The sequence below is a fragment of the Rutilus rutilus genome (genome assembly GCF_951802725.1).
Source record: "Rutilus rutilus genome assembly, chromosome: 22".
In the NCBI taxonomy this organism is placed as follows: domain Eukaryota; kingdom Metazoa; phylum Chordata; class Actinopteri; order Cypriniformes; family Leuciscidae; genus Rutilus; species Rutilus rutilus.
The window spans coordinates 8,711,381-8,739,252 of record NC_140227.1 but is presented as its reverse complement, the minus strand read 5'-3'; the positions used below and the strand labels follow the sequence as shown (position 1 = coordinate 8,739,252).

At 35.5% G+C, this 27,872-nt stretch overlaps 2 protein-coding genes across 2 annotated transcripts; one reads left to right on the top strand and one right to left on the bottom strand.

The window, feature by feature from the left end:
• Nucleotides 1-13: 13 nt before the first annotated feature.
• On the top strand, nt 14-16,987 carry ctbs (chitobiase, di-N-acetyl). The gene is made up of 7 exons (XM_084395011.1): nt 14-268; nt 6,970-7,108; nt 11,458-11,666; nt 11,748-11,919; nt 12,116-12,213; nt 15,457-15,618; nt 15,810-16,987. Exons 1-7 carry the CDS (start codon nt 152-154, stop codon nt 16,023-16,025), a joined length of 1,113 nt encoding a protein of 370 aa, XP_084251137.1. The 5' UTR covers nt 14-151; the 3' UTR covers nt 16,026-16,987.
• On the bottom strand, nt 16,825-27,068 carry spata1 (spermatogenesis associated 1). The gene is made up of 12 exons (XM_084395012.1): nt 26,876-27,068; nt 26,643-26,749; nt 25,926-26,043; nt 25,575-25,628; nt 25,177-25,486; nt 22,543-22,639; nt 22,356-22,410; nt 21,953-22,046; nt 21,750-21,875; nt 18,329-18,513; nt 17,024-17,122; nt 16,825-16,945 (listed from the first exon to the last, which is right to left on the bottom strand). The coding sequence occupies exons 1-12, from the start codon at nt 26,912-26,914 to the stop codon at nt 16,874-16,876; spliced, it is 1,356 nt and encodes a 451-aa protein (XP_084251138.1). The 5' UTR covers nt 26,915-27,068; the 3' UTR covers nt 16,825-16,873.
• Between the last annotated feature and the right edge of the window lie 804 nt (nt 27,069-27,872).

The window sequence follows — 27,872 nt, the reverse complement described above, 5'->3', positions numbered from 1 at the left end:
ATTTTAACATGAGGGAGATATAGATTTGACTCACTTCTGCAGCCAGGCCAAGCGGCCAGTCAATGAATTGCAGTTTAACTCACTTCCGTGTTGGTTTCAAGAGAGAGACGGGGAGGTTGCCGCTCGGTTTTAACATATATTTTAGCATACAATGCAGATCTCTGTGTTTCTCCTCGCGCTGACTTTGTCCGCACAGGCGTGGTCCAACTTTTGTCCATGTGCACGAGAGGAACTCTGTCAACCCATTCGATCCCAACCGGCGTTTGAGGTGAGTGACAGTTCACTGGACCCATCCAGCGATCAGCTGATGGCGTTAAATACGGACACAAAATAGCAAACCAAGTGGCATTTGCAAACATATTATGCTAGATCATTAGTACGTTCATTTTGTGACATTCAGTGTCTAAATCTGTCCTTTGTTGAGGGTCACTGTTAGTAGAGCTTCTCTGTGGCAGTTCCAAGAAAGAAACTTAACTGCTTTATATCTTAACTTGTCCATATTTTTTTAGCTTATTCACTCACTATAATTCATCATCACCAATTACTGCTGCTGCATGCTGTTTTATGTATATATATATACAGTATATATGTAATGTAATGTAAAATATATGTGTGTGTGTGTGTGTGTGTATGGCAAGCCGTTTTAACATTTAATCATTTATACCGACTAGTCTCTATTTTCATGCTACTAGTACTTATTTTTTAGATACTAGTATCTATTCCATTAAGTACTAGTACTTATTCATTAGCTACTAGTGCTTATTCTTTAGGTACTAGTGCCTATTCTTTAGATACTAGTGCTTATTCTTTAGGTACTAGTACCTTTTTAAAGATACTAGTACTTATTCATTAGATACTAGTTCTTATTTACTAGTACTTATTCATTAGTTACTAGTACTTATTATTAGATACTAGTACTTATTCATTAGATACTAGTACCTATTAAATAGATACTAGTACTTATTCATTAGATACTAGTACTTATTCCAATAGTAACTAGTAATTATTCTTTTGTTACTAGTAACAAATATATTTTTTTTTTGCCATTGACTTCTATGGGGATCTGTCATTCAGATATCAACTATTCAGTTCTGACTAGTATGTATTCCAATTGTGACTAGTACGTATTTATTAGATACTAGTAGTTATTCATTAGGTACTAGTACTTATTTTTTAGAATCTAGTACCTATTACTAGATACTAGTATGTATTCAATAAATACTAGTACTAAGTCATTAGATACTAGTACCTATTAAATAGATACTAGTACCTATTAAATAGATACTAGTACTTATTCATTAGCTACTAGTACTTATTCAATAGATACTAGTACTTATTCTTTAGTACTTATTAGATACTAGTACCTATTAATTAGATACTAGTACTTATTAATTAGCTACTAGTACTTATTCAATAGATACTAGTACCTATTTATTAGACACTAGTATCTTTTGTAATTGCTACTAGTAACTATTCTTATTTTACTAGTCACAACTGCTTTTTTACTCGTCTTATGTTATGACTAGTCAGAACGGCCACTGGAGAGTTAAATTAAAAGTCTTACTAGTAAAATAAAAAATCTTACTAGTAACATTTGGAATAAATACTAGTATGTAATAAATAGGTACTAGTATCTATTGAATAAGTACTAGTAGCTAATTAATAAGTACTAGTAGCTAATTAATAGGTACTAGCATCAAATGAATAAGTACTAGTATCTAATGAATAAGTACTAGTATCTATTGAATAAGTACTAGTAGCTAATGAATAAGTACTAGTATCTATTTAATAGGTACTAGTATCTATTTAATAGGTACTACTATTTAATGACTTAGTACTAGTATTTATTGAATACATACTAGTATCTAGTAATAGGTACTAGTATCTAAAAAATAAGTACTAGTACCTAATGAATAACTACTAGTATCTAATAAATACGTACTAGTCACAATTGGAATACATACTAGTCAGAACTGAATAGTTGATATCTGAATGACAGATCCCCATAGAAGTCAATGGCAAAAAAATTAAATAATTGTTACTAGTAACAAAAGAATAATTACTAGTCACTATTGGAATAAGTACTAGTATCTAATGAATAAGTACTAGTCTCTAATAATAAGTACTAGTAACTAATGAATAAGTACTAGTATCTAATAAATAAGAACTAGTATCTAATGAATAAGTACTAGTACCTAATAAATAAGAACTAGTCGCTATTGGAATAAGTACTAGTATCTAATAAATAAGAACTAGTATCTAATGAATAAGTACTATCTTTAAAAAGGTACTAGTACCTAAAGAATAAGCACTAGTATCTAAAGAATAGGCACTAGTACCTAAAGAATAAGCACTAGTAGCTAATGAATAAGTACTAGTACTTAATGGAATAGATACTAGTATCTAAAAAATAAGTACTAGTAGCATGAAAATAGAGACTAGTCGGTTTAAATGATTAAATGTTAAAACGGCTTGCCATAGTGTGTGTGTGTTGGGGATATCTCATTCATTAGGTTCTCAGATATTTCTTTCTTTATTAAAAACACTTTTGAAAATTACACATCCTGTCCATGTCCTTGTCCTCAGCCAAATTGGAGCTACAGCTTTCATAGTTTTGTTATGCTAAAAACTGTTATTTAGAAAAAAACTCCACCAATAACAAGTTTAAGCTGTTATCATTCACATCAATTGATCAAAAACATGAAATTCTATATAAATTCTACAAATAAATATTATTTTACAACTGTCTCCATGTTTTCGGTCAGTCCTGTCATGTTTACATAAAACTAAATAAAATGTGTGAAATACGCCTTTAAGGGTGTGACTCAGAGAAAGTGACATAATTTGACCCAGGTGAAGCTGACATTGATCAAGGCTGAATTCTATGGAAGCCCTGAACCGCAATGTAAAAAAAAAAAAAAAATCTGAAAAAAAAAAGCTATAATTTCGAGATTAAAGTCGAAACGTTTCGAGATTAAAGTCGAACCGCAACGTAAAAAAAAAAAAAATCTGTAAAAAAAAAAAAAAAAAGTTCTGTAAAAAAAAAAAATGCTATCATTTCGAGATTAAAGTCGAAATGTTTCGAGAATAAAGTCGAAATGTTTCGAGATTAAAGTCGAAACGTGTCGAGATTAAAGTCGAAATGTTTCGAGAATAAAGTCGTAATATTTTTAAAGGTGCTAATCTAACATGGCATTACCATTTGTTTTAGGACGTTACAAAATATACTGCGCCGGAATAGACTTTACAGGCGAAAACACTTTTCAGACTGGATGGAGGTAGCCAGCTTTATATCTGAGGAAATAACGGGATCCGGCCAAATGATTGGATACAGAATGATGCACCTAAAATGTATCCAGAACGGTGAAGAGGGAATCAGCGCGGATACTGTTAAGTGTTCTCGACCCAGATAGTGTTGCCTATTATAGACGAGCACGAAAACACGTCAAAAACACTGCCACATACAGTTGCGATCAGATTGTGAACCTACTCCGGCGGAGTCTGTGCTCGTCTCTATAGGCGACGCCATGATAATGCATGTTGGTAGATTGGCACCTCGAATTTTCTTTTTGTTGAAAGCCCAGATAAAAGTAAAAAGCTACTATTTTCTGTAGATCCATGTCCGAGGCAGTTCGACTTCACAAGTGCATTTATTTACACAGACACACACACACAAAATTCAGAATTGGAAACACGCCCTATCCACCAGTGGACGCGCGCCGTTATGAATGCACACACACGCAACTTCTATAGAAGACTGTATTCTCTAAACGTTTCGACTTTATTCTCGAAACGTTTCGACTTTAATCTCGAAATACTATAATTTTTTTTTTTTTTTTTACGGATTTTTTTTTTTTTTTACGTAGGCCTACTAGAATTGTTTTTTTTTTGACGTTTTTTTGTAATTAAGTTTTTATCGTGAAAACGTGATAATTTAAGTTGAGAAAACTTAATTTCTTTAGGTGTTACCAATTGAAGTAATTCTTTTAAGTTGATCCAACTGTTCACTTTTTACAGTGTAGCCTATTTAATGCATGCCATAGTAAAACGTTATTTGAAAATAGACATTACACTTTAAATGTATTCTAATGAATTAAGTCCTTATTATACTCTATATTGACAAAAGTTTTGGGACGTTTGCCTTTACATGCACATTAACTTTAAAAAAGATAAGAGTTTTTTTTTAGTTTTTTTTTTTTAAAGATATTGTCTTTATCACGATATATTATTATAATCAGTGTATTTTACTCAGACAAAAAAAAAAAAAAAAAACTTAAATAAATGTAAAGGGGTCCTATTATGCCCTTTCACAAAGTTTTGATTTTGCTTTTGGAGTGTACTAGGATATGTTTTCATGATTGATTGGTCAAAAAATTAATTATTTTTTACATATTTTACATTATTACATTATTGGCCCAGTGTGTTGTGATTGGCAGTGCTTAGCACGTGTTCGGGGAATGTCCCGCCCTCCATAATTGCGAATTCTTATCCAGTGTAAATATTGAGGATGGCCTCAATTTCAAACCAATTCGAGCCTGATTCAGACCCCGACAATGTTAGAGGATCATGCAGAATGGATTTCATGCACAGACTTTGCAAGCACGGATTTCACAGAACATATCAGAGTGGTAGCCTATTTTATTTTATTTTTTTAAATATACATTATAGATACAATGTTATATCCACCATTTAATCATGACATTTGCTGGAAACTAAGGTAATACAAGGGACATTCTACCAGAAACATACATTTCCAAAAAAAAAAAAAAAAAATCGTATTCTTAAATCTGAATGTTGAGTCATATGGAGGATATGTTAAACTATGAGAAACACATATCATGCCATCTCAGCATGTTTTTATGATTGAATAAAATACATTTTTATATGCATTTCACCCCTAAAATGTCAGGCCCTGTCACAGACAAATTTGTATATGCTAGAATTGTTTCCTAATTAATTTCTTTGATACAAATAAATAGCATTTTCTTATTGATCACATGTCCCTGATTGTATCTAACATGGTTTTCTAATTCCTTTAAAAAATATAAGTAACTTTTCGGTCAACAAAATCACAGAATACCCGCCAGGCACTCATATAGTTGTAAAATAACTACCTTTACATAGGAGATTTTTACAAAACATAGAAGTGGATATATACCCCCACCTTCATCTACACAGTTAAATAGATTAATTCATCAATATTTCCTCAATTAGTACATTTTTGTGTCATAATTTCCTGCGAGACAGGACTGACCTTGCTGTGACAGGACTGAATTTATGGATTTTGATGATGCAGAAAAAGTTATGTTTTGTGTTCTTTATTTAAGTTTTGATAAGCATTCCTAATTTAAAATTATTATTATAATGTTAATGTAATATTGGACTATGGTAAAGTTCAGCCAAGGACATACACAATAAACAGCCCTCCAAATAATTGAATTCAGGTATTCCAATGACTTCCATGGCCACAGTTGTATAAAATCAAGCACCTGTGCCTCCATACTGCTTCTACACACATTTGTGAAAGAATGGGTCGCTTTCAGGAGCTCAGTGAATTTGGTACCGTGATAGGTTGCCGCCTGTGCAATAAGTTCATTCGTGAAATTTTCTCACTACTAAATATTCCATGGTCAACTCCCAACTTTGTGGGAACAGTTTGGGGATGTTCCTGTTTCAACATGACTGCACACCAGTGCACAAAGCAAGGTCCGTAAAGACATAGATGAGCGAGTTTGGTGTGGAGGAACTTGACTGGACTGCACAGTCCTGACCTCAACCCGATAGATTTTTTTTCATCATATGTTAAAAAATTATATACTTTTTAAATATTGTTTATCCCTGTTATTATTTATGGGCCTAACAAGTGTACACTTTGAAGAGTAAAAATGACATAGAAGGTTACCTAATTCAACTTTATTAAAACTGCATATGGTAATCAAATTGCACTTCCAAAAGTCATACATTTGTGAGAAAACAAAACAGGGAGTGGATTAACGTTAACTAGCATGAGCAGACATGAGAAAATTTTGCAAAGAAATGAATGAGATGACAAATGAAAGGAAAAAATAAACAGTTACAAAAATATTTTTTCTCTGTGCATTTCCAAAAAAAAAAAGGAAAAAGCATTAACGTGCAACAAGTAGGCTAGGCTATGTGCTGAAATCAATTACTCCTCATTAAAGTCATTTTGGCTTCATACTTTTGGCATAAAGTTATTAAATATTTACCTGACCAGAAGATGTTCAAATAAATGTCACATTAGACAAGGAAGTTGTAGGTTGTGTTTGAATTATTACGTATCTTATTTAGCTGAGGTAAATTAAACGCAATTCTCACGTATGGATTGCTCGATGAAGAATGAGAGACGGCCCAATGGTCAGTTGAAATTTAAAAGTTTTTTTTGCGCTTCAGGGCAGTGACAAGTACATATGTCGTCCAGTGGTTGTCCAGACACCCTAGGCACAACCTTAAGCGATGGCCCTGAACGGTGGTTCAATGTCAACATTGTGACAACGCTGTAACAACCTTCACCACACAACGTAGTTATAGAAACCTTTTGGCCATGTTGTTAAAAAGTTGTTAGAAGGTTGGGTACGTTGTGCCAACGTTCTGTGTTTGCTGGGAAGCCTTCCTAGAAGAGTTGGAGATGTTATAGCTGCAAAGGGTGGGCCAACTCCATATTAAACCTTACAGATTAAGAATGGGATGAATTAAGGAGGGGCGGGACATTCCCCGATCACGTGCTAAGCACTGCCAATCACAACACACTGGGCCAGCTAACCTATCGCAGCACATTTTGTATTTCGGAAGGAGGGGCTTCATTTTTTTTTTTTTTGGTTAGTAAAATACACTGATTATAATAATGTATCGTGATAAAGACAATAATCTCTTATAAAAAAACAAACAAAAAAACTCTTATCTTTATTCTAGAAAGCTGTCTAACACAAACAGTTAATGCATCTTTTCCAGGTTTTTGTATTTGATGTTGGGAAAAAGGCTTGGAGGTTTTATGACTGGACGAAAGTTACAACAGTTGCAGCTTTTGGGCAATATGATGCTGAACTCATGTGTTATGCTCACTCTAAAGGAGCTCGATTGGTCCTGAAAGGTAGGGTTTGACTGGACATAATAGCAAAGTCTTTTATAAGCATTTTGTAGCCTACACTGTAAAACCTTGCTGTAAAAAACGGCCAAATTCTGACAGTAACATACCATTTTCAATTAATACAGTAATATACCGTAGAAAATAATGCATTCTGGGCAATCTTTGTCATTTTCGAGAAAATAGCCTACAGGAATATACTGGGAATTAACAGCACTCAAAGTCGACACTCAGAGGCTGTTCCAAACCACACCCCTCATTCACCATTCCCTACAATAGATTACTAATATAGTCCACTTGACAGAGTGAATGAAAAGAAGTGAGTGAATTCAGACACTGATGAAACATCTGATAAGCAGAATCACTTAAGGAAATAGAAACAAGAGGAGAAAAAAGAGAAACACAAGAACTACAACTGACTTCCAGTTTACCATTAGGCTAAGTTCCTGTTGAGAATTAACAGGGATTTAGTTGTTGATGTTTTATTGAAAATAATAAAGTTTGTTTATTATTATGGTGATAAGTGTTTGCTTTAGTTGGGCTCATTTGTTTTTCTCTGGCTGCTGTAGTACAGTGAGTTTATTAAGCACATTTTTTTCAAAAGCCAAGAGGAAGTTGATCAGGTGTTTTTGGCTGTTGTGACGATGCCATAATCGTCTTGGACTTTCTGATTCACCGATCTCCTCCTGTGTCTAATCTTTGATTTTATGTGTATTTTAATTTTATATTTATTGATTATAGCATCTCTGTGATTCTACAGCATGAGATCCAGTAATGTTTCAATAATAGGTCATTTTGAAGAACAGTGAAATCAAAAATCAACTCACACAGACATCAACAATCAGCATAGGAATCTCAACAATGGTGACAATCAAGTTTCATGTCGCAATGCATGCCGGTTGCCAGCATAGAACAAAACTCTGAACATGCACTGCAGCATGATTAAATTATGCAGCTGAATGTTCTTTTTTATTGCCACCATTGTTGAGTTTCATGTGCTGATTTTGATATTTGTGTGTCTAAATTATACTGTAGCTAGTTATTTTTTTTATGATGTGTTTTAGAAAATTATTTTTTTTAAATTATAACTGATTGCTGTTGGAACTTATGCTGTAGTTTCACAGTGGTGGTAATGTAAAATTTACATGAGTTAATAATGTAATCCTTTTGATAAGGGATGAGATCTCTGGATGAGATCGTGAATCAAGAGACTATATGATGGTTATGTCATCATCAATACATAAATATCAGCATTCAATGATCATCATAATTTTGTTTTGCCATAAAAAATGTGCTTCGCAAAAACACAGTTTAAAGGAGAATTTTTACGGTCAATTTTAACATTGAGCTCATTTTTTTTGTAAATTTGGAGTGATGTCAGTACAGAGAACAACGACAAAAATCGGTGTTACCTACACCGTGTTATCCTCTTTTTAAAATTTGCACCCTGTTGACTTCAATGGGGCAACTTTTAAACCTGCTTTTAGTCTCTTAACATCCTTGATGTGTCATTACAAGTGCCCAGCCATGTGAGTGATACAAAAATACAAAAAAATGAGCTCAATGTTAAAATTGAACGGAGTTCTCCTTTAAGCAACCAAAAAAAAAAGAGAAAAGAAACCTGATGTTAAAAAGTCAAGGGTCAAGAGCCCAACTAAAGCAAACACTGTTACCCATAAAGGTCACATCAAAACAAACCTTTTCAATTAAACATCAACATCTAAACCTCTGTTAATTCTCAATAAGAGCTTCTGTATACATATGACAGAAATTAAGTCAAACTGGTTATTAATAAGTGTAATAATAGGTAATGGCTGGAAGTCAGTTGTAGTTCTTGTTTCTGTTCATCTCTTCTCTTTTTTTTCTGTTTTTGTTGTTCTTCTACTTCAGTGATTCTACTTATTAACAGCAGATGTTCATCACTAATGCTCAACAATCACTTACATATTCACTTAATTATCTCACTACAATACTACGTCAATGTTACTTTTTCTTTTTGTAGTGTAAGATAAAAAGACACACCCATGAAATGTATTTAACAGTAATACAATGTAAGTTAAAAAACATTATATATGCCAGTAGTTTACCGTAAAATTGAGTTTTGTGGGTTACCATTGTGCTGAAGAGTAGAGTCTGTGCTTCAGTCCAGGACAAGATCAAGAAACTGATAATATGCTGCATGTTGCTTTATTTAAAAGGCAGTGACCGTGTTGTTGCTGATCCAGTGACAATCACTTTATTTAAAGGAGTCATGACCTCGTGTTACCTTGGATACCCAACGCTCTATTATAGTCTTTCAGGCACTTCTAAAAAAAAAAAGTGGAAAAAAAATAAACACAGAGCTCCTCAGACCCTTATTTCTAAAGGCATTATTGTCTCGCGAGATCTGATGCGATGTTTTGGCTGTCGTGGACGGTCATTATAATAATGCAAATGAGGGGCGCGTTGATTGGTTGCAGGAAGGAGGGGGGTTGACAGCGCTTTAGCATATCATTACAAACTGACATCATGGCTCAAGTTGTCAATGAACCAGACCCTGCCGCGACCTATGGGATTCAACCGTACATGTTTGAGCCGGACTCCGAACCAGAGCTAGAAAGTAAAGATGTTGAGTTGTTGGATGGACGTCTACATCAAGATGTCTCTGAATGGCAAAGACAATAATTTTGACTGAGACGTACATTAACATCAGTAACGAGCTAAAACATTTGTTGCTATTTTCTCCCGCATAGGTTTACCTTTTATTTAAATGTAACGGAGATGTAGTGTAATTTTTTTATCAGCTTAACAGCGGTTATTGAGATAAACGTTTACTATCATGTGGTGTTTTTGCCTTGTTTCACGTTGTGGTTATTTAGACATTCAATATTTTCTTCTTTAGACATGTAACGAGATGTTTTTCTTTATGTTTATTATTACTTGACTGTTTGTTTTATTTATCTATCCTTATCTATTCTATAAAAAAAATATAATAATGATATGTTGTCATAGTTATTTAATATACAATTCTATGAAAATATAGCTGTATCATTTTCTTGTCTGTTTATCGTTGAGGGCAAACTTCATAATAACAATGCATCATATGTAAAACTATGTTTATGTACTTTTCAGTGAGTCACAGTGTATTAGATGACTCACTAATGTCCAGTGAAGTGGCTTATTTGCTAAAGTACCATCCTGACTCTGACACTGTAGTGGACATTATGCATCAAAGTGTCAATGTCACAATCTCCCTCTTGTCTACTCCTAGCAGTGTTTGTAATTTGACAGATATATCAAAATCATCTAGTCATTCGTTTGCATACAAGCATTGTTACCTACTTTTTTGTACACTTGTACACTTTTTGCTTCCTGCTGCGCTGTCCATATATGGCATATCCTCCACCGTCGTGACGTCAAGCCAGGGTAGAAATCAAAATCTCGTATTTGAGTGCGCGTGCACGTGGGATATTTTACAAACCCTGAGGTAAACAAACGCTTCACTTTTAAATATCAGCTTCCCGGCCAGTGTATAATCGTTAGGCAATCATAACATACATTGATTCTCGTGGAAAAATGCAAAATGTGGGTCATGACACCTTTAAAACATTTATTTTTATTTTTATGTGGACTCAAATGAAATAAGTTCACAGTAATAATATGCTCACAATATTAGCGCATTATAAATATTAATTTATAAAATGAATGGCAGTTGGCCAATTAAAGGCAGTTAGTTTTTGCAAATGAAATGAGTTAACTCGAGTTTTAATTTGGTAACATACTGTAAAGTAGATTACAGTAAAGAACTGTACAATTAAAAGTAAATTACTGGCAACATTTTAATTTACAGGTCAAAGTTTTACGGTGTACATTTCAAATCATACAATGTTTTTAAATTTTTTTTAACAACATGTGTTGCGCTTACCCTCGCAAAACCCACTACCATGTTGCTGGAGTATTGTGTGTTATAGCCAGGGATTTTCTATGTAGTTGTTATAGTGTAATAGGCTATTCCGTTTGATTGCTTATTGCCCCAATTCAAAACAGCCACCCACTATTATCTGTAATATTCTAGTCTTTAGATATGGCCTGGGTCCTTCCTCTATGGGATAAGTCTATGGGATAATTTTTTTTACTTGTTTTGTTGTTTTATGCCAAAATCAAACCCTTAGAAAGAATAACACACCTATTCTCAAGAAGCCACATTGGGGTATCATTCTTGCCTTTAGCAGAAAGGGTACTAGGGGAATAAATGTGCCAAAGTTCAATACTTAAGGTTGGGGGTTTCTTCAAATCACTAACCCAAAGTATGAGCCATAGTAAAAGTGACTTGATCACTGATCAAATTGACATGATTGATGAAATGTTCTTCACAGGAGATGTACCACTCACAGATATTGTGGATCCAGTAAATAGGACAGCTTGGATCCAGGCAAAGGTCAAGCTGGCAAAGAGTCAGTTTATGAATGGAATAAACCTAGACGTTGAGCAGGCAGTGCAGACCGGTTCCCCTGAATACTATGCTTTGACAGCCCTCGTCAAGGAAACCACTGAAAGTTTTCACACAGAGATCCCAGGCTCTCAGGTAAAACAGCACATCTGACAATGATGTCATATAAGCACTTTCAAAGCCCCTGACATACTGTCTTCTCATCTTGAATCATAGGTATCATTTGATGTGGCTTGGTCGCCCAAATGCATCGATAAGCGTTGCTATGATTACCTTGCCATTGCCGATTCATGTGATCTCTTGTTTGTTATGTCCTATGATGAGCAAAGCCAGATCTGGGGTGATTGTATAGCCATGGCCAATAGCCCCTTCAATCAGACATTGGCAGGTAAGTGATTTAAAAATAAAAAAATGAGTCTATTTGGTTTTTGAAAATTTGATCTCATGCAAATGTCTAGTTCCCTCCATCCGGGAATGGAGGTTATAATAGTAACCAAGATGTTGGTTTGACCATAACATTATAAATTATGTTTTATGTTTCCATTTCAAAATGCACACCTGAAGTTAAGACATATGTCTTTCAGCCTATGATCAATACATCAGCATGAACATAGAGTCAAAGAAACTTGTGATGGGTGTTCCATGGTATGGTTATGACTACAGCTGCCTACATTTTTCAGTGGTAAGCAATTTATTTTCATTATTTTCAGTACTTTATTGAAAATGACATGCAGTACTAGGGCTTTTCGATATAGCCAATGCGATGTAATGCAATAAACTAATAAACATGTCAAATCAATTGGTAGGTAAACACCAATCTGAAAAAGTCAGCTTTCTCAACAAAGTTGGCAAAGGACTTGCTTTGGGAAAAGGGTGAAATTATAATTCCTTTTTGAGTAGCCACTGTGATTTGCTTATCACTTCTCATTGAATGTAGCATTCATTTCTAAATACTCGTAAACAACCCTCCTTGTTTTGGCACCATATCATCTTCTGCACCTGCAGCGATTGTGATTTCTTTCACCACTGATGTCGAAATTGTACGAAACTTAGGTTGTACAAAAGTGTATGACTTTTATGTTTTTTTTTATGGTGAGGTTTAGATTGTAAGTTTTTTACAACCTAGATCATATGACAATTGTGCCATTTCGCAGGACTGATTAGGACTTCTGTTGAGACTGGATTGGGCCTAACATACAAACACATATAAGTATATTCTGAATTGTGATGAATAGTTGTGGTTGACCAATATTGTTTTTTTGATGCCAATGCCGATATCTTAGAGAGCAGGGTGGCTGATGGTCGATATAATGCCTATGTATAAATATTAATATATATCCAAATAAAGAAAGTGTATGAAAAAATATGAATAAAAAGGAAGTAAACACTGTAACCAACAGGATTTGTGTGCACTAGGAATTATTATTATGTTTTATTTTTTTTTCATATAAAGGTAACACTAATTTGACATATAGCACACACAGTGAAAATGACATGATTGTATGACAGAGTGGGTAATTGAGGGTAACCGTGCGTCTCCAGTGAAACTGAACTCTCCTGTCCGTATTTAATTAACATGGACCAACCATCACGCAACGAACACGTTCTTGCAGGCTACAAATGCGCACTTCAGAATATCTGACAGCTGGGTTCGACTAAGTCTGCAAGATTTGTGAAATTAAATGTTTATTACATATTCAAAAATGTATTTAAATAATATAAATGTGCATTTGCTGATGGTAAATGAGAAAGTATTATAGTGTTTGTCTTTCTGTTACTAATAATATAATAATGAATTAACACTTATAACTAATGAAGACGGAGAATGGGATCGCTGTACGCTCAAGTGCTGCTGTTCTCTGATCTCTGATAAAAGGCCACTCTTTAATGTGCAGTTTTATCACACAGCACAATGCCACAGATGTCGCAAGATTTGAGGGAGCGTGCAATTCACTGTACAGGGCAGATGGCAGACAGTGTGTAAGGCGTCGTGTAGGTGAGCGGTTTGCTGATGTCAACGTTGTGGATCGAGTGGCCCATGGTGGCGGTGGGGTTATGGTATGGGCAGGCACATGTTATGGACAACGAACACAGGTGCATTTTATTGATGGCATTTTGAATGCACAGAAATACCGTGATGAGATCCTGAGGCCCATTGTTGTGCCATTCATCCACAACCATCACCTCCTGTTGCAGCATAATAATGCACGGCCCCATGTTGCAAGGATCTGTACACAATTACTGGAAGCTGAAAACATCCCAGTTCTTGCATGGTCAGCATACTCACCGGACATGTCACTCATTGAGCATGTTTGGGATGCTCTGGATCGACGTATATGACAGCGTGTTCCAGGTCCTGCCAATATCCAGCAACTTCGCACAGCCATTGAAGAGGAGTGGACCAACATTCCACAAGCCACAATCAACAACCTGATATACTCTATGCAAAGGAGATGTGTTGCACTGCATGAGGCAAATGGTGGTCACACCAGATACTGACTGGTTTTCGGACCCCCCAATACAGTAAAACTGCACATTTTAGAGTGGCCTTTTATTGTGGCCAGCCTAAGGCACACCTGTGCGATAATCATGCTGTCTAATCAACATCTTGATATGCCACACCTGTGAGGTGGATGGATTATCTCGGTAAAGGAGAAGTGCTCACTAACACAGATTCAGACAGATTTGATAACAATATTTGAGAGAAATAGGCCTTTTGTGTACATAGAAAAAGTCTTAGATCTGTGTGTTGCGTTTATAATTTTGTTCAGTGTGTGTGTGTGTGTGTATGTATGTATGTATGTATATACAGTGCAATGCATAAGTGAATACACCCATGCTAAAGTTGACTAAAAAGAGGAATAAAAAATCATATTTTGGAAATTGAACTTAATGCCTTAATTTAAAAAATTAGGAAAAATCCAACCTTTAGGGACACCAATTTTCTTTGTGAATGAATAATGTATCGTAAATAAATAAATGTTCTTCCTTAAAATACATGGTGCATAAGTGAGTACACCCCTATGTTAAATTCCCATAGAGGCAGGCAGATTTTTATTTTTAAGTATTTAAAAAAATAAAATTTTAGGATACTATGCATCCTGAGAAAGTTCCCTTGGCCTTTGGAATTAAAATAGCCCCACATCATCACATAGCCTTCACCATACCTAGAGATTGGCATGGGGTACTTTCCATAAGATCATCTCTCAATGCAAATCAAACTAGCTTTTAGGCTAACTGAAATAAAATCATGCCAATCTCTAGGTATGGTGAAGGCTATGTGATGATGTGGGGCTATTTTAATTCCAAAGGCCAAGGGAACTTTATCAGGATGCATAGTATCCTAAAATTTTGTTTAAAAAAATACTTAAAAATAAAAATCTGCCTGCCTCTATGGGAATTTAACATAGGGGTGTACTCACTTATGCACCATGTATTTTAAGGAAGAACATTTATTTATTTACGATACATTATCGTATGTATAATGTGTATCGTATGGTGTCCTTAAAGGTTGGATTTTTCCTAATTTTTTAAATTAAGGCATTAAGTTCAATTTCCAAAATATGATTTTTTATTCCTCTTTTTAGTCAACTTTAGCATGGGTGTATTCACTTATGCATTGCACTGTATATATATATATATATATATATATATATATATAGATAGATAGATAGATAGATAGATAGATAGATAGATAGAAATTGTTAATAATTTAATGTTATGTAGATTAGATGATAGATAGATAGATAGATAGATAGATAGATAGATAGATAGATAGATAGATAGATAGATAGATAGATAGAAATTGTTATAGAAAAGTTATTACAACAATAATTTAATGTTATGTAGATTAGACAATAGAACAGAGAAGTCATAATTGTTTTAACTAATATTCAGTTTGACACTCTCTTTGTTATTCTAACAGGATGGAATATGTACAATTCCAAAAGTGCCATTCAGAGGGGCTCCATGTAGTGATGCATCTGGGAAACAAATTCCCTACAGCATCATGATGAAACAGATCAACAGCTCAATATCAGGAAGACTGTGGGATGAGAACCAGCGAGCTCCATATTATAATTACAAGGTACAGTATTAATTCTAAATGTTTTATCACAATATTTACTACAGTATAAATTAACCTTTTCAAACATAATGCAATATCAGTGATCAATGTTTATTCATCTTTATACGAGGGATATTGAGTTTATATGAGTCAATGTATTTTAGACAGACATGTTATATTTTCCCTAAAATGCATACGATTTTTATTTACAGGACACAGAAGGCAAGGTCCATCAGGTGTGGTATGATGACCCAGAAAGTATTGCTCTAAAAGCTGCCTATGTGTCTCAACATGGTCTGAAAGGAATCGGAATGTGGAACGGAAATCTCCTGGACTACAGCAGTGATCCAACCGCCAAGCAACAGACTGTGGACATGTGGAACGCCCTAATACCCAAAGTACACAGGGAGTCTGCTGCTGCCTTATAGGATTCTGCTGTCTCTTGTTGTCAATATTCACACAAGGTCTGAGTGACTGAAGAAGTGCTTACCATAAATATTTGTCATATTTATGATTAATTTGATTGTTGTATCATAAACCGAATAAATAACACATTCCTTGTCAGCAAGCCTACTAAAACTTTATATTTAATTGAATTTTAATGGACATCGACACATTTATTACATGTAATCATTTGCATGAACATAATTTCCCAAACGTAATACTGCAAATGATCCTAAATCAGCATAATGATCCTAAAGCACTATGTTTGCTTTTCTTGACAGCTCAATTCTCTGAGACTTTTTTTTTAATTTGAGGTAATTTTTACAAATTATGAAAATAATGATTTGTGTAGTTAATATGTTAAAGGTGAAGTATGTAATTTTTTGGATGTTAAAACCCATTTTAACATGCAATTAATGATAAGTCAGTCATTCAAAGGTTGTTTTCCCCAAAATGTATAAACACTGTGATGCTTTCAAACCATTGCTCTACATCCTAGGCTTAACCATCTCAGAGGACAGAGGAAGTGTTTGAGAAACTCATTCTTTTTCAGAAACTCATTAAGGTCATTTGGTGTCATGAATGGTGCAGGAATTACATAATTCATTTTTAAACAGCCAGACTAAACCCAGGAAGCAGATATAGCATTTACACATTACTCAAACTGCAAAACAATATCTGTCAAATCTCTTAAATACTATCTTTTGTGCTTTATGTAAATGTTAAAAGTCTTTTATACACAATTTCATTATTTCATTGAAGGTTGAATCACAACAAATCTAATTTCTAAGAAATCTAATGTTAAGCACATATATGTGTATTCTGTGTTTCTTTAAAGCTGAGCTCTCTTTTGCATCAGTTCTGCTCTCAGGGCCGGTAGTTCTGTGGCAGCTTGCTTTCTCAACTAGACAAATAAAGAAACATAAAGAAATAAAGTGCTGAAACTAACAATAGAATTAACCAGGACATGTCTCTTTAGTACCTTGATCTCTGTAGCCAGTTTCATTTTAGCATCATCCACTTGTTTCCTCAGATTATCAATTTCACTGCACTCCGTCATAATCTGGATTATCAGATCATTCTGTAAATACAAAGCACAATGTTTTTGCTTTAATTGATCAAAATATTAACCCTCTATGAGACTAATTATGAAATCACAGCTGCTAATATATATATATATATATATAATATAATTAATCTACAGTTGACCTTTGACCTTTTTTTAGGATGCTGTCATCTATAACTGACATTGTCCGGGTAAAATGTTTTTGCAAATTGTCTGAAACTTCACAAACATTCAAATGCATTTTCTTTGGGCTTCCACAGTAATCTATGACTTATTGTATATTCTTCATCTCTGCCATCAATCTCACTGCTTCTATCCTGCTTGATCTTCAACTCTTTCCTTTCTTACTACGATGACCATATTTTCTGATGCACTGCCGTCACTATCACCAATACTTTCTGGAAAAGGTACAGCTTTTTCTCTCTGTCTTCTATAAAACTTACTAACATCAACCTAAAACAAAGGCAAGGCAAGGCAAGGCAAGTTTATTTATATAGCACATTTCATACACAATGGCAATTCAAAGTGCTTTACATAGAAGAAATTAAAATAATAAAAAGAAATAAGAATAGTTAAAACAGTTTAGAAGAATACAAAATAAAATACAGTACAAACAGTCGGACGAACATTGGCACAGTGCTCATTCAGTAAATGCATAGCTAAACAGATGTGTTTTGAGTCTGGATTTGAATGTGACTACAGTAGGAGCACATCTGATCTCCTCTGGAAGCTGGTTCCAGCAAAGGCAAAAAGGCTATTATACTGCCTGCCAGTAATGAACAATTAAGATGGAAAATATTTATCCCATAAAAGTACTTTTTTACAAAATGTGCATTAAAAATTTCCCAACACTTTAGAACAGACATTTAGACATTTGGATGTAACATTAAAAAAAAAAAAAAAAAGGATATGTATTTCCAATAAAATGAACTCACTGACAGCATGTCACCTTCCTTGTTGCCAAAAATGTCAAGCACATGGCACAAATATTAAAATGTTATTGGCTGAAGGGGATGTCATATGATAATACTAAAATATAATTTCATTGGTGGAATATTACTGTATTTTAAATGCAATTTATTTTCTCTGCATCATTTATAAATGACGATACACCATCGAGGGTTAAAATAAGAAAGAAATTGTCAATTTCTTCCCTGTTGAGGAGTTTTACAAATGAAGAATGATTTAGTCAGTATAAGAGTAAGAAAATGTTTAATCTACCTTCAACTTTGTGCTTGATTGTTTCTTTGCTTGCATTTGTCGTTTTGCACCATCTCTGGCTTGGAGTTGTTGTAGCATTTTACTGTAGAAGGTGTGAAGTTCCAGTTGTAGACTCTTTAGCGTGTCCTCCAGAAGTGTTGTTGCCTTCTTAGTGTCAAAATATTGCCTCTTCCACCTGTCACGTGCTTTAGAGGCAAACAAAAAATAATAATTTATACACCCTAACCTAACTTAACACTCATTTCACAAACATGAAATCTGTCAGATTTAAGAGAGACTGCAATTCTAAAATACCTTCTATGAAGACAGAAAGATCATTGAATATATAACACATTTTGGTTACACTTTATTTTGATGGTTCCCTTTAGACATTTTGTTGACTATAAGAAAATTACCACCTATATGTTAACTAACTCTCAGAGTATTAGTTGAGTATTGTTTCAAGTTGAGTAGACTGTGTTTAAAATTGGCTAATATTTTATTTTGATGGTCCCCCAACATTCTACTGACTATAATGAGAGTTAGTTGACATGTAGGTGGAATGTTTCTTATAGGCAACAGAATGTCTAAAGGGGACCATCAAAATAAAGTGTTACCCATATTTTTTATAACATACAGTATATTCTATTCATATAACTTCAGCAATAAAATTTTACAGTAAACTTTTCAGTTACACATTATTCGTTCCACTTTAGACATTTAGGAACTTTGCAACTACATGTCAAGTAACTCATTAGTATTTTTAGACTGTTAGGTTAGGGTTAGAGAAAAATAAAGTTGACATACTTGCAAAGTTACTTGTAGTTAGTAGAATGTCTGTTGTTCGGGGGACCAATACAATTATTTGTTAGCAGTAACAGACTAACAATTAGTTGTTAGTCAACTAATACTCTGACCGGTAGTTGACATGAAGTTGCAAAGTTACTTCTAGTAAGTAGAATGTCTAAAGTGAACTATCAAAATAAAGTGTTATTGACTGTCCAGCTCTCAGACTCAAAGTTTTAGTTGTTCAAGATTATATTCCTTGCATAATTTTGACACGTGCAATTATAATGCCACAAAATTCCCAAATCTATTGCTGCTCAAAAGCCTTCTAGTGATGATCATGACAATGTAACCAAGATAATTTCCCCCACCTTCATGATGGTGAGTGGTTCCCGTTCGATACGGTTCACTCGCATTGTGTCAGATTTTATCTGATCCTTGTGGGGAAAACCCCTCTTTTCTCGGTATCCTGAAGCCTGACTGGTTCATGTCACAGACAAATGGCATTTCAGCCTGCCAGAAAGGGAGGGGTTCACTTCCTATATTAGTCACACAGAAACGCCGTTGGTCAGAATCTTTCTCCTTCAGTGCGAAGATCATCTCGCTGCTCTGAAGACTGAAACCGCTCTTCTCAACTCGTCTCCCCGTGGAAACTAGCAGCGGAACAACAGCGCTGACAGCTCTGCAGCTGAAGGGCCACGCCAAGCCAAGAACCAGCCTTGGTTACCAAAATGTATTCAGTTGCTGTCAGCACCTCCATGGCCCTTACTGCTGAGGAGAGACCTCCACTCTCAAACGGGGGGAACAGTTTGGCACCCTCGGCCGGAGTTGAGACCTGCATGCATGGCCCCTCGATGGGAGCTGTCAGGCTTGTTTGAATGTTTATTTGTATGCTTTTCCTCACTCAATCCCCATGTATGCGGATGAGTGTGACATTAATTCATTTTATTAAACCAGGGGAAAATACGCAATCTCATGTCTCTCGTGCATCTTTTCCTCCAACACCACATATTGTTTTTCTATTTGGGCAACAACATTTCAACTTTGCGTTATAACCTTCAGTCAGTCTTGCTTAAGACTGCTCTCTAGGCCCTCCTTGCTTCGAGGTCCTCCTTTTGAGCCACTCGAATCAGCTGACCTTTGGTCACTCTCGCTTAAGACTACTCTCCTATTGGCTTTAGCATCAGTCAAGTGAGTAGGAGATCTGCAGGCCCTATCTGTGGAACCTTCCTGCCTTGGGTTCGTTCCTAATGACAGTAAAGTGGTCCTTATGCCAAGGAAAAGTTAGATGCCAAAAGTGCTTTCTACCCCGTCCATAACGCAGGTGATAGCGTTGTTGGCTCTTCCGTTGCAGAAAACGAACAGGCACCTCATAAACTCTATCCCTTAAGGGTCCTCAGAGTGTATAATGAGTGCTCTGGCCAGTTTCGGCAATCAGAGCAGCTATTTGTCAGCATTGGGGGCCGCACTAAAGGGCTGCTGGTTTCAAAGCAAAGACTTAACAGATGGATTGTGGATGCAATATCACTGACTTACAAGTCTGTGGACTTGTTTTGCCCCTTAGGAGTGAGGCCCAACTCCACTAGAAGTATGGTCTCTTCTTGTGTGTGGTCCAGCGGAGTCTATATCGCAGATATCTGTGCGGCGGCTGGCTGGTCCTCACTGTCTACTTTCATCAGATTTTACAACCTAAACAACCTTCAAACATGAGTGTTATCAGTCTGAAATACTTATTTATTATGTAGCAGGCTCCGACTGTGGTCTGAGCCTCTCTTTATACAGCTGATCGTGGGGGCCCTCAGTTTGAGCGCCTCTAAACTGTCGGCTCGCAGAGCGACTTCCGTTCTGCGCTTGTAGCAAGGCACTATTGTATTAAGTTCCCCATAAGTGCGAATGAACCGTATCGAAAGGGAATGTTATGGTTACTCACGTAACCCTGGTTTCCCTGAGATAGCGGGAATGAGCATTGCTCAAGTTGCCGTGCTACTAATACTAGAAGACCTTTTAATTATTATTGTTAGAGTACATGACTGAAATCCATGGCAGAGTAGCAAGGGAGAAACCAAGAAAGACACAATCAAAGGTTGTCATCATGCTTTTCCAGGTGCTGAGGCCAAACAAGTTTCACAAGACTAAAAAGATAAAAAAGGTCTGCACTCTAATAATATACAAACATTTCATAAGAAGAACTTTACAGTAACAGACAAGAACATTGATGGTAGTATGATAGTTTGGGGATGTTTTAAAACAATCCTAGGACAATTTGTAACTATTTTATGCTTGGCGAATCTCATTTGTACCACACTGACAGTTAGTTTTAGGGATGGGGTTAGAGGTGTGCCTTCACGTTTTTTTTCTTTCTAAAAATCTTGTTTTGTTACGCATCTCAGAGTACAAATTCATTTGAAATCACCACCTCATAAAAGTAAAATGTTTTGCTGCATTAGGACCTGGATGCCTTTTCATCTTTGAAAGAACTATGAATTTAGGGATGAGAGAATTATGAATGTGTCAGAGAATTATCTGGAGAATATTAGCAATTTGTCTGTGAACCGAAGCTAAGCAGAAAGACAATGACAACGTTAAAGATACAGTTCTTGAACATTTCATATGATAGTTGAGAAGTGTACATGCCTAATTGTAGAGGGCATTATACCTTGGTTCCTTCGATGTCTGTTAAAAGCTAAAAGCTCTCTGCCCTTTTTCAAAAGTTCTTGCCTTGTTTGTTCAAGCTCCTTCCTTTGCTCTTTGAGTAGCTTGATTTCCTTTATCAGCTCATTGTCTGAAAGCATAAAATTTTTGAATACGGTATTCAAGAACAAGAATGACACCATTTGTTAGTAACTGCTCATGTCTTACTAGTGGTAGTATGTTGTGTATAAAATTCCATGGAATAGACAGACAGTGCAGAACTGCTCTCTGGGAGTGGAGAGGTTGGTCTACTCATAAGAACCTGTGAAAACACATAAAATCCACACTGAAAGCTTCTTACAACAATGTCCAGAACACACTGTTCAACCGCCAGCTGCGTGAGGAATTTTACTCAGCCTATAAACCTCATGGTGTCTAAATGAGGGTACGTTACTTCCTGTTTTGTCTAAAAGACCTCTACTAAACCTTCAGAAACTCTCTACATGAATAGTGGTCTGGATGAAATTCTGAAACTACAACACTGCATTCTGTACAACACTTGAATGACTAGAACGATGCTCTATTGGTTTTATCAGATGTAATATGAGAAAAAATAAAGATCATCTCTTACCACATCATATGTTTTTTCTTCACTTGATTTCAGTGTCAGAGACCTATTCAATTTCCTAAATGTAAAACATAGGGTAAAGGCAACTAAATATTTGATTATAGAGCTAATCCTTTTAATATTTATTACCAATAAATAGTTAACTATTAAACGTATTTAACAATGACAGAAGCTAAAAGAATCAGGTTACCTTGCCAGTCCATGAGAATCCACAAATGGCTCTGGAGCTCCAGAGTTCCTGTTTTTTTTTTTTTTTAAATGTTTCTTTTGTGCAGGTGTATCCATTTCTACTTAAAAAAAACAACAACCCTGTTTGGCAAGATGTCTGTCTGCATTGAACAGAAATGAATAACTTGACATACACTCACCTAAAGGATTATTAGGAACACCATACTAATACTGTGTTTGACCCCCTTTCGCCTTCAGAACTGCCTTAATTCTACGTGGCATTGATTCAACAAGGTGCTGAAAGCATTCTTTAGAAATGTTGCCCCATATTGATAGGATAGCATCTTGCAGTTGATGGAGATTTGTGGGATGCACATCCAGGGCACGAAGCTCCCGTTCCACCACATCCCAAAGATGCTCTATTGGGTTGAGATCTGGTGACTGTGGGGGCCATTTTAGTACAGTGAACTCATTGTCATGTTCAAGAAACCAATTTGAAATGATTCGAGCTTTGTGACATGATGCATTATCCTGCTGGAAGTAGCCATCAGAGGATGGGTACATGGTGGTCATAAAGGGATGGACATGGTCAGAAACAATGCTCAGGTAGGCCGTGGCATTTAAACGATGCCCAATTGGCACTAAGGGGCCTAAAGTGTGCCAAGAAAACATCCCCCACACCATTACACCACCACCACCAGCCTGCACAGTGGTAACAAGGCATGATGGATCCATGTTCTCATTCTGTTTACGCCAAATTCTGACTCTACCATCTGAATGTCTCAACAGAAATCGAGACTCATCAGACCAGGCAACATTTTTCCAGTCTTCAACTGTCCAATTTTGGTGAGCTCGTGCAAATTGTAGCCTCTTTTTCCTATTTGTAGTGGAGATGAGTGGTACCCGGTGGGGTCTTCTGCTGTTGTAGCCCATCCGCCTCAAGGTTGTGCGTGTTGTGGCTTCACAAATGCTTTGCTGCATACCTCGGTTGTAACGAGTGGTTATTTCAGTCAAAGTTGCTCTCTATCAGCTTGAATCAGTCGGCCCATTCTCCTCTGACCTCTAGCATCAACAAGGCATTTTCACCCACAGGACTGCCGCATACTGGATGTTTTTCCCTTTTCACACCATTCTTTGTAAACCCTAGAAATGGTTGTGCGTGAAAATCCCAGTAACTGAGCAGATTGTGAAATACTCAGACCGGCCCATCTGGCACCAACAACCATGCCACGCTCAAAATTGCTTAAATCACCTTTCTTTCCCATTCTGACATTCAGTTTGGAGTTCAGGAGATTGTCTTGACCAGGACCACACCCCTAAATGCATTGAAGCAACTGCCATGTGATTGGTTGATTAGATAATTGTATTAATGAGAAATTGAACAGGTGTTCCTAATAATCCTTTAGGTGAGTGTAAGTACCCAATAATGTTTAAGTAAAAATGTAAGTATTGTGTACATTATATAAAATGTTTTGTCACAATCTTATCGCAATTTGTACCTATTTTCCGTTTTGATTAATTGTTGGCTAATTCATATGAATTTAAACAATCTCATTTGTACGTTTTCATACAGTCTGCTTATGCCCCATGTGACGGGTATATGTAGGGTTCACAATCATAATAATCATAACGATTTTTACGACTCACATCATACAAAATCACCACCTCGTTACATAGTTTAGTTTTTACGTGAGATCAGGTTGGTTTCGTCAGGAAACTTGCACTACACATGAATGAACATTAATACAATTATTTGTATTAAATGATTATTATTCTCCCTTACTGGACACACCAGTTCAGCTCAGGCCATAGAGTAACTACTACAATAACTACTAGCTAGTTTGTAACTAACTACTTTTTCCAGCAGTACCATTTGTTCTTAAGGCAGAAATCTAAAATAAAGGTCTCTGTAAGGTAATGCCTAGTCACATTATATGACATTTATCCAATCTGCATAATGCAAAGTACATCTGTTATGCTCATCTTTGGTAGCTCCTTTAAAGATATCTTTAGTGAAACAGCTTTATTATTGATGCAATTCACTCAATCTGCTATTTTATTCAAACAGTTAACTCCTGATTTACTTCCGTAAATATTTAGTTATAAATAGAGTTGCGTTTCAAGTTTTATGGTGTAATCCAAAAATATTTAGTAGTGCATAAATATATGTGCATTTTACAAAATGGAACAAAAACGAAATATTTTTTTAATGCATTTTTGCAGTTCATTTATATGGCAATGGTGTTTTGGGGGCCTGAAAACACAAAGTGCGGGTTTCAAAGTACAAGTTTTATTTTTATTTTTTTACAACAATACCGTTATCATCTCTGTGGAAACTACAAAAATGCAAATTTGTGATAACTGTGATGTCATGCACGTGTATTATGTGTTCAGTCTATAGGCGCATAGTGTTTCTTTACTATTACTGGCCTGGCATGCATAATACAGTATTTTTAGTCATTTTTGTGGATTCGTGTGAACGGGGACTGTTTTGACAATGTTTTTATCTTTTCAAAAATGCAAAGGAAAAACTCTTCCGTTTTTAGTACATCGTTGCCATGTAAACACCCTTATTGTTCCTTAAAAAATGAGGCTTGTAACTTAGTAGTTAATTATCAAGAGTGCACCTGTGCTTATATTCTTAGTGTTTTCATACCGGGGTGTTTGTTTACAGGTTCCATCTGATCTTGTGAACGATATGTTAGATGAGGAGTGTCAGTGGATTCTGCATCTTCATCATTCTCGTTCTCCTCTGCATCCTGCATTAGGACAGATTGCTGAGGTCCTTTATTGATTGAGGGGAATTTAATAGGCTCTTTTATCATGCCAGGTGCACATGTTGGTCTTGGCAAATCGTGACTGTAATGGTCACTGTTGCTTATTAAAGTATCAGAGGTCAGAGAGCTGGAGCAAAGGCCACTGTCATTCTCTACCACAGGTAAAAGGTAGAGCTCAGGAAAAGGAGCCTAATGGGGTCATGGAAAGAAGACAGAAATCATGCATAAATCGGCTGATTACCACAAATAAAATAAACTTTATATCACAAATACTTACAAATGGTGGAGTAAATGATTTTACTGTCAGTTCTCCCTCTTGTCTGAATTTAACCTGAGATCAAATTACAGGAGTTGTGACAGTTTATTTTAACTTTATTCTGCTTCACAATGGAAACTATGCATCTGTCTACATAGCATATTCACATTTTGCAATTGTTGATTGTCTGTATTGAGAGTGAAGTATTTTCATTTTGTCCTGTGTCCTATGTACTTTGTACTCAAACTTTTAACCACCATCATCATTACACTTTGTGCTTAATGTGGTGTACTGTAAATAACTCCAACATGCTTACAGTAATTTGAGCTACTTTCATCTAAATAAAAAAATACGGAAATTATAGCTACTCACCAGCGCCAAACTTCTGCCAACACATTTTAAAAAAACATATCTCTCTGTGATCCTGTCCAGGCCAAGAAATAATCCAAGATCAGATCTAAGATCAGACAGACTCACATCTGAATCCACTCTGAAACAAAAAGCTTACAATATGTATTACAATATGTATAAACTGAGTAGGGGAGATCAGCATGGAGTTAGAATTATTATTATGTCTTTATTTGTGGATCAAAATCTATTTATTCGTAAATATTTAATAACTCTAACCTATAGTTTAGAACTTAGTTGTCATATATATATTGGCCTATCAGGAACTAGGAACTTTTTTTTACATTACTTTTAAACACAAGTTCAACACTTTCTTTAATTAGACCATTAGTGAATTTGGTTCTGCAATTAAAAATACACTAGATAGTAGGCTACAGACAAGAATCAAAATGATGGTGGGAGATTTTAACAGAAGCTGAACTGTGTTCTAAGGACAAGGGTATTTTTCATAAATATCAGGTCAAGGTAGGTTGTCACAAATATGGTTTGTTATTCTTAAAATGTTCTGCTGTTTAAAACAATGATTTGGTATGTTGCCTTTTACATTTTTGCTGTGTAATGACTGATTTATAGGCAAGATAAATAACACATAATTATTAGGGCCTATAATATATAAATTAAATTAAATTCACAAATGTAAAAGGTGACACATAGCCGCAGACTCTAGACAAAATAACTGACCTGATAAATCCAGCAGAGATGAAAGTGTCCACAGCTTCAGCTGAAACTTTATTCAACCTCCGATCAAACTGATCATCGGGTACAAAAAACACATGCAGCTCCACACGCTTCATTAGAAATAAAACAAAAATAAAAAAAATCACACACTACAAAAATCCCAATACATGCAAGTGGAATTAGTTGCTGAAATGACATAAATCATAGTCTAATCTAGTTTTATTTATAGAACATACCTCTGTGATTTCAGTCCTCTTGCCAGTAAACCCGCTCATAGTCACATTTATTTATCTCATGATTTCATTGAGAATGTACTGCGTGTGTGGGTGTGTGAAGTGCTAAGTAACGGTATCTTGAGTACCAGGTACCAGGGTGAACGTAACACTCACAAACCCCCCAGAGCTTCAGTGTACAGGACATTGTGTGAACGCTACAGTATATTAACACGTGTAGCCTACTGTTATATAGCCCATATTATATCCATCCGAAAAACAAAATAATAATGATAGTAAATTAAACCGTTTTATAATATATTAATATTAAAGTATAAAGAACGTTATTTCGCTTTTACATCACTCTGCTTGCGTGTTTGCAGCCTTTTCAGACTGACTGTCAGTCTGCAGTTACACTTTTACGCCACTAGTTGGCGACAAGTGACTGCCAAAATGTATTGGTGTGATTGGTATATTTACCAAGATGGGAACAGTTTTTTTCTAGAAACTAGATGTGAAAAATATTGGTATAAGTGCCCTGAAATGCTAATTGCTTAAAAATAGGAGGGGAAAAATAAAAATAAAGACGTATATCTGGCCCATTGTTCATGACAGTATCATATTATGTAAGGTCAGTTGCATAAACAGCCATTATGTTAAGACTGTGTTTTAAGAACTAGTATGACCAACTAGCAGGTAGGTAGGGGAAATCAATCTTACTTTTCGGTATCAAATTAGACCAATCTACGTGTTTTTTTTTTTTGGTAACTAACTTATAACAGTTATGAAATTTTTTAAAGAAAACAATTGATGACTAACCTGACATGAGACTATTCTTAGCAGTTTATACATCAGGCCCCAGATTTGTTAATTCACTCATACACTTTCCTTAATATCTTTATATTTGTTATTCTTATGTAGATCTGTGAATCAAGGTCTATGTTTGTTTCTACAAAATTGCTTTGTGTGTTCTGTATGTTTGTGTTTTTGTGTGTATAGATTATGATTTATTTTTTGGTTT

Coding starts and splice junctions, on each gene's coding strand:
- spata1 (XM_084395012.1), bottom strand. CDS start 26,914: ATGAGCGGGTTTACTGGCAAGAGGACTGAAATCACAGAG. Junction 25,629..25,925: donor TTGGCAGAAGTTTGGCGCTG/GTGAGTAGCTAT, acceptor ATTTGATCTCAG/GTTAAATTCAGACAAGAGGG. Junction 22,047..22,355: donor AAGAAAAAACATATGATGTG/GTAAGAGATGAT, acceptor GTGTTTTCACAG/GTTCTTATGAGTAGACCAAC.
- ctbs (XM_084395011.1), top strand. CDS start 152: ATGCAGATCTCTGTGTTTCTCCTCGCGCTGACTTTGTCCGCACAGGCG. Junction 12,214..15,456: donor GCTGCCTACATTTTTCAGTG/GTAAGCAATTTA, acceptor TTATTCTAACAG/GATGGAATATGTACAATTCC. Junction 15,619..15,809: donor CTCCATATTATAATTACAAG/GTACAGTATTAA, acceptor TTTTATTTACAG/GACACAGAAGGCAAGGTCCA.